This window comes from Rhinoderma darwinii, chromosome 8 (genome assembly GCF_050947455.1).
Source record: "Rhinoderma darwinii isolate aRhiDar2 chromosome 8, aRhiDar2.hap1, whole genome shotgun sequence".
NCBI lineage: Eukaryota > Metazoa > Chordata > Amphibia > Anura > Rhinodermatidae > Rhinoderma > Rhinoderma darwinii.
The window spans coordinates 53,776,352-53,795,042 of NC_134694.1; the positions used below are offsets into that span (position 1 = coordinate 53,776,352).

Consider the following 18,691-nt stretch of genomic DNA (forward strand, 5'->3'; position numbering starts at 1 on the left):
AGAATACATTGACTTTGATGTCCGTAACTGCCTTGTTGATAGAGCTGGCTTCTGGAAAATATGCTGGCATCAAGACACCAGTGAGAATTGCCATTATCTTTTTCATAGACCCCGACTTCTAATTCTACCAAGTGGGCGCTATAATGGCATCCTAATCTGAGCTTCAGCACTCCTTTCCGTGATACAGCCACATGTATAAATAGCATATTTATTGCTGTCACTTCTCCCAATAATCCTCTTTTAGGTCTTCAGACATAACTGAATTTGGTGACTTCACCAATGATTTGCTCCCTCTTACTTTTAAGGCCAGGATCACACACCATGTGAATGCAGTTTTTAAGCTCCGTTTTTTCAGCCAAAGCCAGAAGTGGAATAAAAAAAAAGGGCAGGTATAAAGAAAAACTGAGCCAAAAACTGCATCAAAACTGTGTGTGATCTTGGCCTTAAGGGCTATTCCCATCATTTAAGATTGTCGCATATCAGTAGAATATGCCATAACAAATAGATCGATCGTGTCAAACTTCTGGGACCCCTACCTATACCCAGAATAAAGGGTCATCCTAAGTAGGTGCTGTGCAGAGAACTCCAACACAGTCTATTAAAAAGAATGTGGCTGAATTGCAGTTCCTGCACAACGCTTATGGGTGGCACTGTGCAGGGAATAATGACAAGAAACCACTGTGCAGGGAAGTATTTAGATGAGGTTTCTGTGCAGGGGCGTTGCTAGGTTCTTAAAAGATCAGGGGCACAAGCCCGAAGACATATGCCCTCCTTCAAAGATCGATCGATAGATAGATCAGTGGCGTATTAAGTAGACCATAGACCCTGGGCTGTTTCACAAACTTCGGCCCACCTTCCCCACCGCCGTTCTGCCGTGCCTATAGTGAACACCACCTTTTTGTGTGAGCGTTGACAAAGGGCAGTGTACCTACATACTGACAGTCTCCAACCATCACTGACAGTATCACAATGTGTAGGGGCACTTCCTCTTGACAATGGGAATGGTAACACACATTTGTCTATTAGTCCTGGGCACGCAAAGATATGTAGAATACAAGGATTTCCTACAACAGGCATGTCAGGAGAGGGGACAGATCCCCTATAGATCCAGTGACTTACAAATGATTTCTTCTTTGATGGGAGTCGTTTTCTTTTTTTCTCCATCTGACGCAGACCGTTCTGGCGACTTCTCCTGATGAGACATCTTTGCCCATCACTTCTGCAGCCATTTCCAGCCTCTATAGAAACACACACATTTAGACACCAAGTCCCAGAACCATACATTAAAGGGGTTGTCCGGTCACAGACCGTTTCTTATACTGATGACCTATCGATGTGCCCGGACAACCTCTTTTACTCAGACTAATAAATCTGGACCCCAGACTAGATCATAGAATACATACAGACCCCAGACCTTCTAAACTATTGCAGTCCCCAGACCAGACCCCCCTAAACAAGTACAGACCCCAGAACAAGCACCCTAAATAAATAAATAAAGACCTCAGACTGGGCTCCTAAATACAGACCCCAGACCCAACCCTCTATACTAATAATAACAACTCCAAATCTGACTCCCTGAATACAGATCCCAGACCAGACCCCTAAACTAATACAGACCCCTAAATACAGACCCCAGACATCTAAATACAGACCCCAGACCTGACCCCCTACCCTAATAATGACCCCAGACCTGACCCCTAAATACAGACCCCTAAATAAAGACCCCTAAACTAATAAAGACCCTATAACAGGCTCCCTAAATAGACCCCATAAACTAATACAGACCCCAGACCAGACCCACTAAATACAGACCCCAGATGTCAAACTAATACAGACCCCAGACCCCTTAAACTAACCCAGACCCCTAAATATACAGACCCTAAACTCAAACTGATACAGACCTCAGACCCCCTAAATACAGACCCCTTAAACTAATAGACACCAAACCTCCTAAATACAGAAGACCCCCTAAATCCAGTCCCCCTAAATACAGACCCCACACCAGACCCCCTAAATACAGACCCCTTAAAAAAATCCATCCCCTTATACTTACATAGCAGCTCACCGCAGGCTTCTCTGTGGAGTCTCGCTGCTGCTCATGGACCTGCGGTCATGTGACCAGCAGGTCTCTAATCAGTAGTAAGAACTTCAGAGATGAGGTCATGTGACCTAATGTCTAAAGGTCCTTTTGCAGGACATATACAATGCGATTCGCGGCAAAAACGTTACAAAACTACATTGTGCTTTGGGCGGCCATGGGCCTCGGGCCCCGGTCGGACGCCCAAAATGCCCTATGATGATCCGCCATTGGGATAGATAGATAGATAGATAGATAGATAGATAGATAGATAGATAGATAGATAGATAGATAGATCGAAAGATAGCGAAGGCAACTTTGATAACACATAATAGGCTGACAAAAACAATGGCACAGCAGTAAACTGTCCCTGGATATTACACTGATGAATTAAAATAATTTCTTTGGTGCCTGAAACCTGTATTAATAGTAGACCTGCCCCCAAATAATTTGCTGTGTCATAAAAACAAATCTATGTAAGATAGTAGGTCTCTAAGTAATACAATCACACAGTTACCATGTAAAACCACTATAGAATGGCCAAATAATAGCTCCACACCATGACCACATATTACCACCACATAGCGACTGAATAATACCGCCACACCATGACCACATATTACCTCCACATTGTGACTGAATAATACCACCATACTGTTACTGAATAAAACCTCCACATCATTACCACCACATAGTGATTGAATAATACCACCATACTGTTACTGAATAAAACCCCCACATCATTACCACATATTACCATTACATAGTGACTGAATAATACTGCTATACTGTTACTGAATAATACCACCAAACCATAACCACAAAGTGACTGAATAATACCTCCATTCCAGGACCACATATTACCACCACATAGTGACTGAATAATACTACCATACTGTTACTGAATAATACTGCCACATCATAACTACATATTGACTCAATAATACCCCCATACTGTTACTGAATAATACCGCCACACTATAACCACCTAGTGACCGAATAATACCCCCATACTGTTACTGAATAATACATCCACACCCTCCCCACTTATACCTCATTCTGTAAACAAACTAGTAATCCACAGTGCCCTATATGGTAATAATAATTCCTCAGTACGCGACACAATAATTGTTACCCCTCCATACCCTTGCCCCTTTTGTGCCCACGCAATAATAATGCCCCCTTTTTGTATATAGCGCCACAGCATCCACTTTAGATAACGCCACACACACTGCCCCCCCTTGTAGGTAGTGCCACACACACAGGTCCCCCCTTGTAGATGGCGACACACACACAGGTCCCCCCTTGTAGATGGCGACACACGCACAGGCCGCCTGCAGATGGCGACACACACACAGGTCCCCCCTTGTAGATGGCGACACACGCACAGGCCGCCTGCAGATGGCGACACACACACAGGCCCCCCCCTTGTAGATGGTAACACACACGCACAGGCCCCCCCCTTGTAGATGGCGACACACACACACACACACACACAAACACACACACACACACACAGCCCCCACCTTGTAGGTAGACACACACACACACACACACACACACACACAGGCCCTCCTTGTAGATAGTGACACACACACACAGGACCCCCTTGTAGATACCAACACACACACACACACACACACTCACACGCGCACACACACGCCCCCCTTGTAGGTAGTTACACACACAGGCCCCACACTCGTAGATTTCGACACACACGCAGGCCCCCCTGTGACTGATGGAGCGCTCCACCGCCTCTAGACTGGATCCTTGCGTGGGCAACACTGTCTTATACGAACATATTGCATATACATTACCATCCCCTTGATGCATAATTCACCATGACCCACCCATATTACCTGTATATTTCCTGTTCTGCAGATCCCCCATGATATGATGATCCAGTCCAGGAACTCTTATTTAGCTGCTGATACCAATCCTTTGTCCCTAGAAGAGCTCTGTGTTGGTTCAGTAGGTGAGACCAGAGATTTCTCTTCAGTCTTAGACAGCAGCATACAAACTCTTCTTTATGAATCTGCAGAGCGTTTTAAAGGGTGGATCACCATGGCTGGTCCTGAGAACACTGAGCTGTCATGTAAGAAGGTGAGCTCTCCCTAATACTATTGCTGGAACATGTGTTTGTTATTATGATATTCACTTAATGTGTGCCCATCAACTACAAACAGTGGGATAAAAAGAATTGTGTAAAAGATTTGTCTGTTGGAGAATGCGGCTTAAAAACTCTTTAAGAGGCAAGGAAAATAAGTACTACATGGTCGCCATTTAGATGAATGACTTTCCATGTAACATATGGAGGGCCTCGAATCCACCACAGCAAGAATCGTTCTTACAGAGCGATACTGCATTCTTGCTCATAAACAGGGATCCCGAGCGGGGACCCCTCTCTATGATGTTCATATGCCCTGATAGGATTTTGCCTCTTATTGCTTTTAATAGAAATCAGCGCCACCGTTCGCACAGCCTTTACTTTTCAGCTCATTGAAACTAATTCAGTGGGGCTGAAAAAAAAAAAAAGTAAAGGCTCCTGACCTGCGGATTCTGTGCCACAATTCCTATTGAATGCAATGGGAAGCTGAAAAAATAGCTCCGACAATCCAACCTTTTTTTTCATTTTTAAAAAAAAATAAATCTGTGTGAATATATACTAAGGCAGGTCTTTCTAACATTTCCATCAACCTATCCAATGTAGTATCTGTTTGTACTTTATTTTAAGATTTATATTTAACTTGTGTCACCCCACGTAGACGTAAAAATCCAATTCAACACATCTCCATAGCACAAAATCTGAATTGGGCTGTTTCTCTAGTCCACAAACCAAGTGTGGCCAAATATACCGATACATAACCTACATAACAGGCTCACACTCCACACAAATTGTGCCAAAACATAAGGAATACTTTATTAGTTCACGACGTAATGAAACACATAATAATTAAAAGGACACGCATACAAGAAATGTGCTATCATTGAGGATATGGACGTGCCAAGTCACCCAGTATACAGGATAAACGCATTACGGAGTATGCAGATTATCAATACAGGCTATGCAGAACAACCTGGATAAAGTGCACTGTGCAAGCAATAATGTATCACTACAGGTAATGTAGAGTAACCATAATAAAATGCTTAGTGCCAACAATAGTATAACTAGTGCAAAGACCTAAATGTAAAGTACACCGTGCAATAATTAGTGTATCAAGTGTATACAACTGAGCAAAGAGGTCTATGCAGCTATCACATGTATCACTGGACACAATCAATGGTATAGGAGCATAATAAGTACAAGCGAGATGGGGCATACAGACCAAGATGACTACCACCTGCCCATGCAATGTCCTTTTCATTATTGTGTGTTTTATTATGTAGAGGACTAATAAAGCATTCAGTATTTTATATATATATATATATATATATATATATATATATATATATATATATATATTTTGTGCGGAGCATGAGCCTGCCTTGTAGGTTATGTACATTCCCTTAGCAGTACACACAATGGAATTTTGAATGACAGATTATGTTGCAACGTTGTCTGACGGGAGGTAGAACAATGTGTCATTTCAAAATTGTAATATAATGTTTGTAGGTTGGTGATGGAAATCCCTTGCGCCAATGGAAAGTATCAGCAGAAGTAGAGGCTCCACCAAGCTCATTACTTCATCGTGTTTTAAGGGAGCGCCACCTATGGGATGATGATCTCCTACAAGGGAAAGTGGTAGAATCCCTGGACCAGAACACAGATCTTTTTCATTATGTGACAGACAGCATGGCTCCACACCCACGTCGCCAATTCTTAGTACTACGGTATGTGCCATTTTTTTAGGGAGCAGAGAGCTGCTTATATTTAAGTCTGTATAAGAGTTCCTTCCTCCTTTCTGTGTGCATATGATATAGCCAAAGACTAAATCAATATCACCTTCTTGCAGGGCAATGTTCTGAGCAAACTTTATATTATACATATACCAGAAAGTGGGAACTCTTCAAATGCTCTGAACTCTTCATCTACTACAGTAGACTGATGGCTGTCCTCACTTTAATGGGATATTCCTATGTCATAAAGTGATAACATATCCTAAGATATGCCATCGCTTCATGATCGGTGGGATCCCCACCAATCTATGAATGAAGGGGCCGCAGCGCTGCTTTAGCATTGCAGTCCCTTTTTTTTTGCACAGAGGTGCCCTGGTGTAGGGAGGTGCAGCACAGCCCAATTTAAGTTAATGCGGCCGGCCGCAGTTCCCTGCACAGCCGGGTGGCAGGAAGTGCCACTGAGCATGACTGCACCTCTACATTCTCTGGAGCGGTGGGGATAAAGTTTTGGCATATCCTAGCATCGTGACATCACTTTATATAAGATGGCAATACCCCTTTAAGGACAGGTGCATTTGTAGCATTTCAGCTCCTTCGTTCTGAAGGGCAAATACTTTTTCCAATATACAGTTGTGGATATCCAGTATGAACAATGTATTAACACAAGAAGTGTGACCATAATAAAGATCTGTCTATGTAAAGTAAATTCTTAACTGATCTTACCGAGTATATGCTCCAAACAAATACATTTATTATAAGGTTTGAGTTTAATCTGTTATTTCTACTTGAAATTCATTTTGTTCTTCCATACAGGAAATGGCGTACGGACCTGCCAAGAGGAGGATCTGTATTGGTCTCTACTTCTCTGGACCATGCCACCGGGCAGTTGGATGAGGGTGTCCAGTCTGTAATATTGAGCTCAAAATATCTCATGGAGCCTTGTGGAATGGGACGGTCTAAGCTAACCTATATCTGCAGAGCGGATCTGAGGTAAAGTGGGTTAATGCCTGAATACATTTCAATACATTTTCTTAACCTTCTGCTAATTCTCTGGTGAGAAATTTCCTTTGCACACTCAGTGAAGAAAGTACAATAAATATTCGCACCTATGGAAATGTGTGGTGTAATATACACTGTAGTAATGAAAAGTAGTGACACAAATAATTTCTCTTCTCTGCAATACTGCATTATGTATTTTATGAATGACTGTGAAAGCATTTGGTATTTAACAGTATCCTTTTCTGCTTGCAGGGGGCGTTCTCCTGACTGGTACAACAAAGTTTTTGGACATCTCTGTGCAATGGAGGTAGTCCGTATTCGAAACTCATTCCCTCCTCTTAGCCCTGGTGGGCCAGAAACAAAGCTCTAAATAGAGCAAAGACTAAGTAACCATATTGTCGGGAAAAGATATTGTGGAAGAATCTCTCGCTAGAGCTTCGACCTGGACAATTCTGCCAAGATACGAGGTGATGCAACAGGAGAGCGTTTTTGACCACACCTGCAGTGCATGGAATGAAGTAATCCTACATACGCATAGTGGATAAAAGTACACAGCACATAGGTTGAGAATGATGGCATCAAGTATCCTTGTGTTGCTTGGCAGGCAGGCAATCTGTAGCTACAGAGGATGTCAAAAGTGACTGTTCTGCCCATCTGAAGGGGCAGTATTGTGCAAGGCGCTATTCAGAAAGTTTTCTTGCGCTGCTATTAGGGTAAACGTTAACAAAGATCAGTATTATGTGTTTTGTTTTTGTGTTTGTTCTGTTGACTTAGTGATGCCAGTAAGCAGGGCATTTGTATGTTTAAGTTGAAATATTAGGAATCAGGTGTGAATGTCCTGACATGACTGAGGTGCAGAGCTTTATATGAAGGTTGTGTGGTGAATGTGCTGTAAATGGATTTAAATATGTATACCTGCTTAAGAGTAGAACTGGACTTTTTAGAACATAACATGAACCTGCCTGTCCTCTTCTTGAGGGGTTCTGTCTGGTTTTGCCATTCATTTAGGACAGCAGGTTTGCAAAATGGATCAATGTACAAATAAATTGACTGCCAAAATGATCCTGGAGAATAATAGATCAGTTGTGAAATCTTGTCAGTGAACCATGTCAGTTGTCTGAGATGTACGTTTTGTTTTAATACACTGCATTGTGGTTCACTGGCAGGTAGAAGCGTAGTATTGACCAATGGGATTAGTTGATTGTATAGCGTATCCCACCATAGGTAGGTTCCAAAGAAGGAAGCAGCTGTAATAGAGCTTGCAGAAAAGCGAGTTTGTTTAGGCCCCATGTGCACGACCGTAAATTTCATCCGTAATTACGGACCGTAATTACAGTCCCATTCATTTCAATGACCGATGGACCCAGTCCCATATATTTACGGGAAGGTGTCCATGCCGTAGAAGCCTCCCATAAAAAATAGGACATGTCTTATTTTTTCATTTTATGGACCGTGCTCCCATACTTGATAATGTGAGCACGGTCCGCAAATGTAGATAACTGTTCGTGGCCAGCCATGCCCATAATCACGGACTGTGATTACGCGCACGGTCGTATGCATGGCGCCTTAGTCGAGACTCGGTGGCAGCAATCTTTGTTGTGCTACCCAGCTGTGATTGTGGTATTACCACACTAGCACCTTGACAACTGCTCCAGTTAGCCATGCTGCAGGGGCAGAGCTTTAACTGATCTTTCACTGTTGGTTTTGGCTGCCCTATGGATGTGGACTGGGATTACTTTCCTTACAAATATTTGCCTGCTGTTTCCCTGAGTTTTACTTTAGAAACGAATAAAAATTATTTTTTATTCTATTTGAGCATCACTTGACTGAATGAAGTGACATTGTGTAGGGCTGATGTAGTCATTTTATCTTTTCTGGGACCAGACCATGGTGCAATTGCAAATGTTACAAGTGTCATCAGAGGGACAATAGACATAGGGAAAAGTTCAACATCCTTGTCTTTGTTCTATTCATTTATTGTTTAAAGAGAAGCAGTCTACTTTCCTGATGTCCATTTGAGTAAATACTTTTATTCTCCGTTGAATTAAAATGATGGAGCACTCTGCATTATTATTCCTCTGTTATGCCTCCTTGAAATGTATGAATAAATTGACAACTGGGTGCTGCCATTATCCTTGGCAATAGGATTGAAACTGATTGGACCAAGTCAGATTGTGTCGTGACACGCCCCTTTAGCAAGGGGAAGCATTATGCCCGGTTGTTAATTTATCCATACATGTCGAGGAAGAACTGCAGAATACAGAGTTATAAGAAAAGATTATCCAGATTTAGTGTTTTATGGAGAATACATGTATTTACTAAAACAGACATGTCCGGAGAGCTGTCAGGTCCTCTTTATGGGCAAACCAATCATCATCCAATGGCAAGAAATATTTCTATGGTTCTCGTTACACAGGTTAAATAAACTGTCAAAATATCCTTTACCTACAATTGTCCAATCCAGTATCCTTATAGTTTCCTGTATTGCAGCCAGATCAGTGACCATCTCTTCTGCTCAGGCCGGGCTTCTCTGAATGAACTACCCAGGAATATTAATCTCACATTAGAATGTGGAAGGAGTGGAGGCAGATTGTCATTTCACTTGCTGACTTTGGGAATCTTTCCATAGCCATCTATGTGTAGTACAGTGTCTAAAGATGATTGTTTTATAAATATGTACAGGTAAATTTATAATATATTATTTTTTTGTACTGTTCTGTCACCAAATGACTGCACCAGGCTTTTCGAATCAGTGTTTCTATTTAAGGGAAGTATTTGTGATATAATTTGTTTTTATTAAAATGAACTATAATAAAATCTATCAAATAACTTGAATGCATTTTTCTGCCTGCATCATAAAGATATGAATGTCTAGGAACCAGGTAGCCAACACCACCATGGTACTACTGTTAATCCATAGGGCCACCATATCTGAAGTATAATGGAAAAAGGATACCATTGTAAAATTAATAAACGGTAAAAAAAAAATTATATATCTAGGAAGAGCTCCACTAATTGTTTTGAGTGCACCCCCCCGACAATGCAAACACATTTTTAAGATCTTTCTGGAACTAATATAAAGCACCAACACTTGTACCTCCTCATTTGGACAATGGATATGCCAGACGTTTGGCACACAACACAAAAATAGTTCCACTGATGGATTCTCAGGAAAATTACCAAAAGTAGCCATAATTCTGCACTGTTAATAGGCAATTTAACTTCATTCTTGTACCACATTTTGTGCTCTTACTCAAAGTTCTGTAGCATAATAATGCACATGCCGACTAATTTCCCTGTGTATTTCTTGTGTAGGGACGAGTCCACCATCAGTGTTTGCACGTTCCTGTAGGAAAAATATGCCAGGCTTATTATTTTGGTCGTAGCCCATTGTAGCCTGTGTTGCAGAACTCTACACAGTGACAATGGCTTCTGGTTATGAGGTCTTTTTGAAAAGTATGTTGTTTTCTTTTTGTGGTTCAACAAGAACAACCCTTACATCTGTCCAATTATTTATATTACACCCTTTCTAAGGTTTGGATTAGCTAAATACAGTCCTAAAGTCTTCCTAAATTACAATGTGCTGTGGCATTCTGGTCTCTGAATACCAACCTGGAATTGTTCACCCACCAAGCAGATCACTTTTCAAAAAAATAGAGAACACTATTATACTATTTTTAAATTTACCTTCAGCTTCCCAACAATTATTTAGTAAATTCCACAATATATTTTATTAGGAAATATTAAGATTTGGAGAGATACATAGATAGATATATAGAGATAGATATATTATGTGACAAGAGTTGTCCAGTGAAGAGAATGCCATCTGCCTTCGAAGATGATGGTGAACTTTTTTAAAGTCTCAAAACTTTTGCCATTACTGTAAAATTTGCGTAGTAGCTGCAACTGTGAATGAGTGAGTGCGAGTGCTTGCTCCATTTACGTGTTGACAATGTAGCAACTAATATCTAAGCCCCAAGAGCTTATTTGGATAGTCAAAATCTAACCATTCATGAAATAATTTTCTCAGTGTCTTTTAGTTATTGCATACACTGTTTTACATGCTGCTAATACAATGCACTGCAATTCTTTGAGGTGTGCACCCTAATTCTCTTCAATGCGAGAGTGCCATCTTGGTTTTTGCACTCCAACAGTTTAGGGCAAATTGATAAATATTTCTGTTTGAAAAGCATGTCTCTACAGAATATCCTATACATAGTTGTAAAAATTATATTACGTTGGATCTCCTCATAAGAAATGTTCTAAATATATGTACACACAAGTCTATTAATACAGAATTCACATTTGTTTTCCCCCTGAAAATCAGCTCATATAGTCCATACCTCCAACTGTAGACTTTGATTTGCGTGATCTTACCAGTTTTCGGTTTGTCCCCAATTATATATTTTTTTCCATTGCAAGTCATGTCTTACAGTATGATTGATTTAATCTCCAGGTGATTTCATATAATTGTCTATTCCCAAATTAAGCCCAGAAGACCTTCCTGTCACATGAGTGCTATCTACTGTGTCATATTTTATATTGATGTTTAGATTACACCAATATCTGTAGGATCTGCTCAGTAGTCACTTATTCACAGTTTCCATAGGAAGCAGGGGCACCAGATCCCTGATGGAGCTTGGAGCCTCCAAACGGCCATAGTTATAGTAGACAAAGGCACACTCATCGTGCTATTAGATGTCTCTCTCAGACTTGGCCACATAAGACACTGTTCCTACATCCCATCTGGACAAATAACCATGATTTTATGAAAGGGACGAAATTAAATAATAAAGTACACTATGTATCAAGCAAGTGTTCAATAGCCTCCTGGTCTCTGAGAGATTGTAGATCCCAGCAATGTCATGCTGTGTTGGTGTGAATAGATACCAATGTAAAGCTTTTCCCAGACTCCTGCAGTTGGTGTCTCTTACTTTGTAAACATTGCTTGAGCTTTTCCTGGAAGGAGGAAGTTGTCATCGTGTACAGAATTGGATTCAGGGCACTGTTAATTGGCAAAATGAAGATCACAACCCAGGAGGTAATAGTACCTAGAAATAAAGACCGAGATTACAAGGCTTGCTTAGATGTAAGGGTACAAATTGTGGAAACTCCGGAAATTACATATGGTTCTTTTTATGTAAAGCAAAATTAGCAAGTACTGTTCACATTACATACCAGCAAGAGAAGACAATCGATGGCATGTATTGTCCATAAGGGAAACTTTCATTCATCCAAAACAAGTACCTTGATAGTCCACAAACCACCTATATACTTTGTAAGATGTGCATTGTACACAAAGTAAAGAGTGGTGAGGGCAGTGGCGGATTAAGTGTACCATTGGCCCTGCACTGTTTACAAATCTTGACCCTCCCCTGTGCTCCCACCGTATCAAGAGTGAGCAGCAGTAAAATTGCAATTGGGCAGAAAGTGGGCACTATAGAGGCAATAAATAGCAAATGAGCACAGAGTTGGTGCCCATTTTCCATTCATTGCCGCTTTAGTGCTTTTCTGCTTAGTGTCCACCAGATGACAATTTGTCATTCGTTGCCACTTTAGCACTTTCCTTTCATAGAAGCGCACTAAAATGTAACTGAGTTTGCATACATAAATCATAAAGGTACTTACAACAGAGGGCAGAGTTGGTAAATAAGTGCCTATGTACAGGATCTCTATCTTCAGAAAACACCAATCCAGCCCCATGTACTGTCTACTGTTGCAGCACCTTCCCAGGCAGTTCCACATGGTGATCCTAGCGCACATTACTCCTGCCCCATCCTTCTGCTCTCTTTCATCAATTACTTCTCCCTAGTCCTTTCCTGTATACTGACGCTCTGCTGAGAACTGGTCCACAGCAACTCCCTGCTTTCTCCATTGCTATAAGTCAGGAGGAAGTTTCCACCCCCTCCGTTGCAGAGCATCTCTGCCATGGCGCATGGTGCTGCTAAGTGTCATTGCCATGACAGCGCTGACGCTCTGCTTGTGTCCCTGCTGTGTACACTGTGGTTGTTTTAGGTAGGCATGGGCTTCCCGGGAGCCGAAATCGTACATATTTTAATTTGCCATTGGGTGGGGGTAAGTGAAAGGTAGTTCAATGCAAAACCTGAGGTGGTCTGCTGTACTATTAGACCAAACAGCGCAAACATCTCTTGCTGTTTAGTTAACCGCACCTAAGACTAAAAACAGCAGGCTCCTAGATATGTGGGGAGCAACCCCCCTCCTTCAATGACTGACAGTCATGTGTATCTGTCGGTCAATGGTAATAAATAAGGGGGGCAATCCACTCATGAATAATTCATAACTATGAGTCTGCTATATTCTGTTTGATCTGCTACACTTTGTTTTGTGCGGTTTAGTCTAAAAGTTTAGCGAACCTCTTCCTATTATATGCTGCTTTTAAATAGGGACGCATATTATTGTGACCAATCCGCTTTAAGCGAATGCCTGCACCTGTGCTTCTTTGAAAAGCAGATGAGTTCAATAATTGAAGTCTTGGCTTATTCACACGAGGCATAGTGGTGCAGTCCAGGGGTTGTCTGGATTAGAAAAAACATGGTAAAATCCCTTTTTAAGGAATTCTGAGTTAATAGAGAACGCCCACATTTGGCACTTCCATCATCTCTCATTCTAGAGGACTCAACATATCTATGCATTATCTGGACAGCCCTCTAATGCCTCATTTCTCCTTTTTGCTGCAGGGACATTGAGCACTTGTTGCCTAGTTTCCGCGGAGTTTACAGACTATTATTGCAGAATCCAGCAACAAAAATAGTATTGTGACCAGCTTATTATTGGGGATTGTCTAAAGCTGGCAACTCCTTCAAAATGTACCTCCTGGCTGCGTCTCTGGCGGTACACTTTACACATACAAGAAATATACAGTCCACACAAGGACCGTTATACAGAGATTCACAATCTAAAAGGAAAATGTTGGTTCATTCATCAACCGTTCGCTAAAATCCAGAGTATGTAAATTCATTTATTTTCTTCCATTTCAACTTGTTTATTTTTCAGATATAGAATAAAAATGTTGGGAGAATAAGATTAACGCAATATAGATAGTTGTGTATTGTATATTTGTAGTAGGCTCTGTTTACATTTGTGTTTTTAGCTATCCTTCAAGGTTTCAGTATTTTTGATGGCAAGAATATGCAGCAGTATGCTTGTTATCAAAAATGATATTTGTCTGGATTTGTTTGAAAACTGATCTATAATGGCTGTCGTGGCTCTGTGGAAGCCTTGACGCTAGTAGGAACACAGCCTTGTAGTTTTACTTTTAAGTGATGGTATATCCTAGCGATATGACATCATTTTATGATAAGTGGGGATAAGAACTCTGAATTCCCCACCTATCCTGAGAATAAAGGGAACGCTGTGCTGATTTAGTGCTGCATCCCTTTTACTGTTTTTCCCTGCACAATGCTGCCACAGTCACCCGCTGTGTGGAGATCAACACTGCAGCCCCTTTGTTCTCTGTGGGGTTTCCTTAGGCCATATCCCCACCAATCAAAAAGTGATGGCATATCCTAGCAATATGCCACCACTTTTTAAGATGGGAATAACCCTTTTAATTGTTTTGTCTTTTTTCACTGATGATTTTACTTTGTTACCTGGAATCTCTGCCTCTGTAAGTGAAACAGCCTTCAATAAAAAGATGGGAATCCAGCAGAGGGCATCGGTAAACACAATGAAGAAGAATCTCTTGGCTATGGTCACCTCTCGGGAGAGGACACTACGTTCTGCTGTTTTGGTACCAGTCTTGTGAATAGAGTAAAACATGCTGCTGTAGGAAAAGATGATGGTGACAAAAGCCAACAAATTCAGCCCTGGCAAGAGAAAAAGCAGGAATATTGGTGTCTTGGTATATTTATATCTATTACAGATACTTTATGATACAGAATGTTTAATTTTATAGTAAGCTTACTACCTAAAAGTTTTGCACAATATTAATAATCCGCCGTTTATATCCTACCATTCAAAGTTGTTTTTGGATTTAAAGGAACAGTGTCATCACAATTTTTTTTTTATATGTTAACGATGTTAGTGCTTTATTAAAAATGTTTATATTTATTTGTGTGTTTGTGTTTTACTTTTTCTTATTTTTACACTTTTTCTTCCCTATGGGGGCTGCCATTTTTTTTTCCATTTCTGTATGTGTCGATTAACGACACATACAGACATGGAATACGGCAGCCACAGTCCCATAGGGACTGCGAACGGCTCCCGTCCCATCCACTTCAATGTACGCCGTCTGTGTGGGAACTGCGCATGCGCCGCTCCCACACAGTCCAATTTGAAATGCGCGCCGTCCGGCGCCATTTTCGTGTGGACCGGAAGTCGCGCCCGGACAGTAAGATTACTACTTCCGGTCGCGGCTTCCGGACTTGTGCACTTGGACCAGCGGCAGCAGACGGAGCGGACGGGCCGGAGGGAGCCGCGGCGGCAGGAGCAGGTAAGAGATTTATATGTATGTTCGTGTTTGTGTACGTTTACTACTGTATGTAAACCTACTACACTGTGTGTTAGCTCAAAAAATGGCGACACACAGTGTAGGAGGTTAGACCGTTCAAACCCCTCGTTTATCCCGGCACTAGCCAGGATAAAGGAGGGGGGGGATGCTGAGAGCTCACTAGAGCGAGGGCTTTTTACCCAATTTTGCAATGCTGCAATTTTGGGAATAGCTCCATCTAGTGACCAGCAATGGGAAATATTATAAATTAGAATTAATTTATAATATTTCCTGACTCGTGAAAAAAATAATAAAAATTTGAACAATGTTTAATCACCTACACACTAAATGTTTAATTAAAAAAAAAAAAACATGTTTTTCTGGCAACACATTGCCTTTAAGGACTCTTAGGTCAATAAGAGAACAAAATAGGAACATACAACAATATGGTGAATAATTCTATGAAATCTTTAGGATTAAGTGACGTGATCGAACACCAGATCTCAGGCTTCATACACACAATTGTGCAGGTTCCATGTAATATGGCACCTGTAGAAATCCATGGGCTTATAGTGTGTCTCTGTATGCCTTCAATATCATACGGAGGCACACGGTGGATTTTTGTAACTGATTCATAAAGAATGCAAGAATTCCATCAGATGCTGTATTACCAAGGTACTCTGCTCATAACATAGTGGCGTAGTAGTTTTAGTCCACGTCTATTACAGTTACGGTGGGGCATGGAGAGGTTTAAACGTTCGTTTATGCTGACTGCAATAGCAGTTTATAATATGTCTGTGTAAGGGTTAACATTCATTCATTATGTGAATTTGAATGTATTTATGTATGTTGTTTGCAGGGCAGGCCTTAGGGTAGATGGCGCCCCGTGCGAAATTATCTTTCGGCGCCCCACGCCATTATAAAAAAATGGCCCATAAAAAAGCATAATTCCTCCCCACAGTATAATGCCCTATATAGTGCCCCCACACAGTGTAATGCCCCTTTAGTGCCCCACACACAGTATCATAATAATATTTAATAATGTAATATATTATAAGGCTATGTTCACACGGAGTATTTTGGGGGAGGAATATCTGCCTCAAAATTCCGTTTGGAACTTTGAGGCAGATTTTCCTCTCCCTGCACGCCGATTTTCGCGCCGTTTTTCGCCCGCGGCCATTGAGCACCGCGGGCATAAAACAGCGCGAAATACGCTTTCTCCGCCTCCCATTGAAGTCAATGGGAGGTCAGAGGCGGAAGCGCCCGAAGATAGGGCATGTCGCTTTTTCCCGCGAGGCAGTTTTACTGCTCGCGGGAAAAAGACGCCGACGCCTCCCATTGAAATCAATGGGAGGCGTTCTCGGGCCGTTTTTGCCGAGTTTTGCGACGCGGTTTCCGCGTCAAAAAACTCGGCAAAACACCCCGTGTGAACATAGCCTAACGCCTTCAAGGACACAGTATTTTGTCCTCTAATTGTGCCCACACAGTGTTATGCCCCCTAAGTGCCACACACATTATATTGCCCCATGTAGTGCCCCTACACAGTATGATGTCCTCCACAGAGTATAAGGCCCCCACAGCCCCCCTAGTAGAAAGTGCCCCCTGTAGATTGTGCCGTACAGCCTCCCTGTAGACAGTGCAATAATCCCCCACCTCCTCCTTGTAGACAGTGCCATACAGCCCCCATCTGCCCCTTGTAGTGTCATACAGCCCCACCTCCATCTTGTACACAGTGCCCCCCACCGCCCCCTTGTAGACAGTGTCATACAGCACCCACCTCCCCCTTGTAGAAAGTGACATACAGCACCCACCTCACCCTTGCAGAAAGTGACATACAGCCCCCAACTCCCCCTTGCAGAAAGTGACATACAGCCCCCACCTCCCCCTTGTAGAAAGTGACATACAGCCCCCATATCCCCCTTGTAGACAGTGCCATACTGCCCCCCACCTCCACCTGACAGGATCCTTGCGTAGGCCGGCTTGATCCAGAGATGTCATCACGCCGACTGCACAGGGATCCTGTCCCTGCGCCTCATAGGCTGCAGGCGCCTCTGTAGCCTGTTACAGAGTTTCCCAACCTTTTCGGACTTGAGCCACCCCTGGAAAAAAAATAATTCTTCAGGGCCCCCCTACCAAAAATTGTTTAGAGAAAGACAGAAAATAGCTAAAAATAAGCACTACATTCTTAGGGTATGTTCACACAGCGTTTTTTGTAAGACAGAAAAAATCTGCTTTTGAATTGACAGCGTTATTTGATGGGTTTTTTTTAGCGTTTTTTTTTTAAGCCGTTGAACCAAATGCAAAAGACGCAGCAAAAAAAGCTCCAAACGAGCGCTGCAGGTATTTTCTTCCTACTATTAATTTCAATTGGAGGTCAGAGGTGGAAACCACTTGAAGACCATCAGCCCTCCCCCCCCCCCCACTCACAGTAAAATGACCATCAGCCCCCCACTCACAGTAAGGCTGAGTTCACACACACTATTTACGGACGTAATTCGGGCGTTTTAGCCCCGAATTACGTCCGAAAATGCGGCTCAAAAGTGTCGGCAAAGATCTGCCCATTCAAATTTAATGGGTCTTACGATATTCTGTGCCGACGGTAATTTTTTTTACGCGCCGCTGTCAAAAGACGGCGCGTAAAAGAGACGCCCGCGTCAAAGAAAAGCCTGTCACTTCTTGGGACGTAATTGGAGCCGTTTTCCCTTGATTCCATAGAAAAACAGCTCCAATTACGTCCGTAATGGACGCAGCGAAAAGCGCCTGCACTTGCCATTACGTCTGAAATTCCGGAGCCGTTTTCTCCTGAAAACAGCTCCGTAATTTCAGCCGTAATGGACGCTGCCGTGTGAACATACCCTAAAATGACCATCAGCCCGTCCACTCACAGTAAAACAACCATCAGCCCGTCCACTCACAGTAAAACTACCATCAGCCCGTCCACTCACAGTAAAACTACCATCAGCCCGTCCACTCACAGTAAAACTACCATCAGCCCCCACTCACAGTAAAACTACCATCAGCCCCCACTCACAGTAAAACTACCATCAGCCCCCACTCACAGTAAAACTACCATCAGCCCGTCCACTCACAGTAAAACTACCATCAGCCCCCACTCACAGTAAAACGACCATCAGCCCCCCACTCACAGTAAAATGACCATCAGCCCCCCACTCACAGTAAAATGACCATCAGCCCCCCACTCACAGTAAAATGACCATCAGCCCGCCACTCACAGATGCCCCCTGTAGATAGTACCACACAGCCCCTTGTAGATCGTGCCACACAGCCCCCTTGTAGGTCGTGCCACACAGCCCCCTGTAGGTCATGCC

General features: G+C 42.3%; 2 protein-coding genes across 5 annotated transcripts in view; one reads left to right on the top strand and one right to left on the bottom strand.

Moving 5' to 3' along the window:
• The window catches only part of STARD8 (StAR related lipid transfer domain containing 8), a 60,381-nt gene extending 50,639 nt beyond the window's left edge, over positions 1-9,742 (top strand). The window contains exons 10-13 of the mRNA XM_075835646.1: positions 3,959-4,180; positions 5,691-5,908; positions 6,728-6,904; positions 7,166-9,742. Of these exons, the coding sequence (XP_075691761.1) occupies positions 3,959-4,180; positions 5,691-5,908; positions 6,728-6,904; positions 7,166-7,283 (735 nt within the window). The 3' untranslated portion in view covers positions 7,284-9,742. The remainder of the gene's footprint in view (positions 1-3,958; positions 4,181-5,690; positions 5,909-6,727; positions 6,905-7,165) is intronic.
• A 424-nt stretch (positions 9,743-10,166) lies between these two features.
• Positions 10,167-18,691, bottom strand: part of LOC142659478 (relaxin receptor 1-like) — a 635,204-nt gene continuing 626,679 nt past the window's right edge. For 2 of the 4 annotated variants that reach the window (XM_075835649.1, XM_075835647.1), the window contains 2 exons: positions 14,524-14,739; positions 10,638-11,964 (listed from right to left, as the gene is read on the bottom strand). In XM_075835649.1, coding sequence (XP_075691764.1) covers positions 11,777-11,964; positions 14,524-14,739 — 404 coding nt within the window. In that variant the 3' untranslated portion in view covers positions 10,638-11,776. Of the gene's footprint in view, positions 10,260-10,637; positions 11,965-14,523; positions 14,740-18,691 lie in introns of those variants that run through there. The other 2 variants (XM_075835648.1, XM_075835650.1) reach the window with 2 other exon arrangements.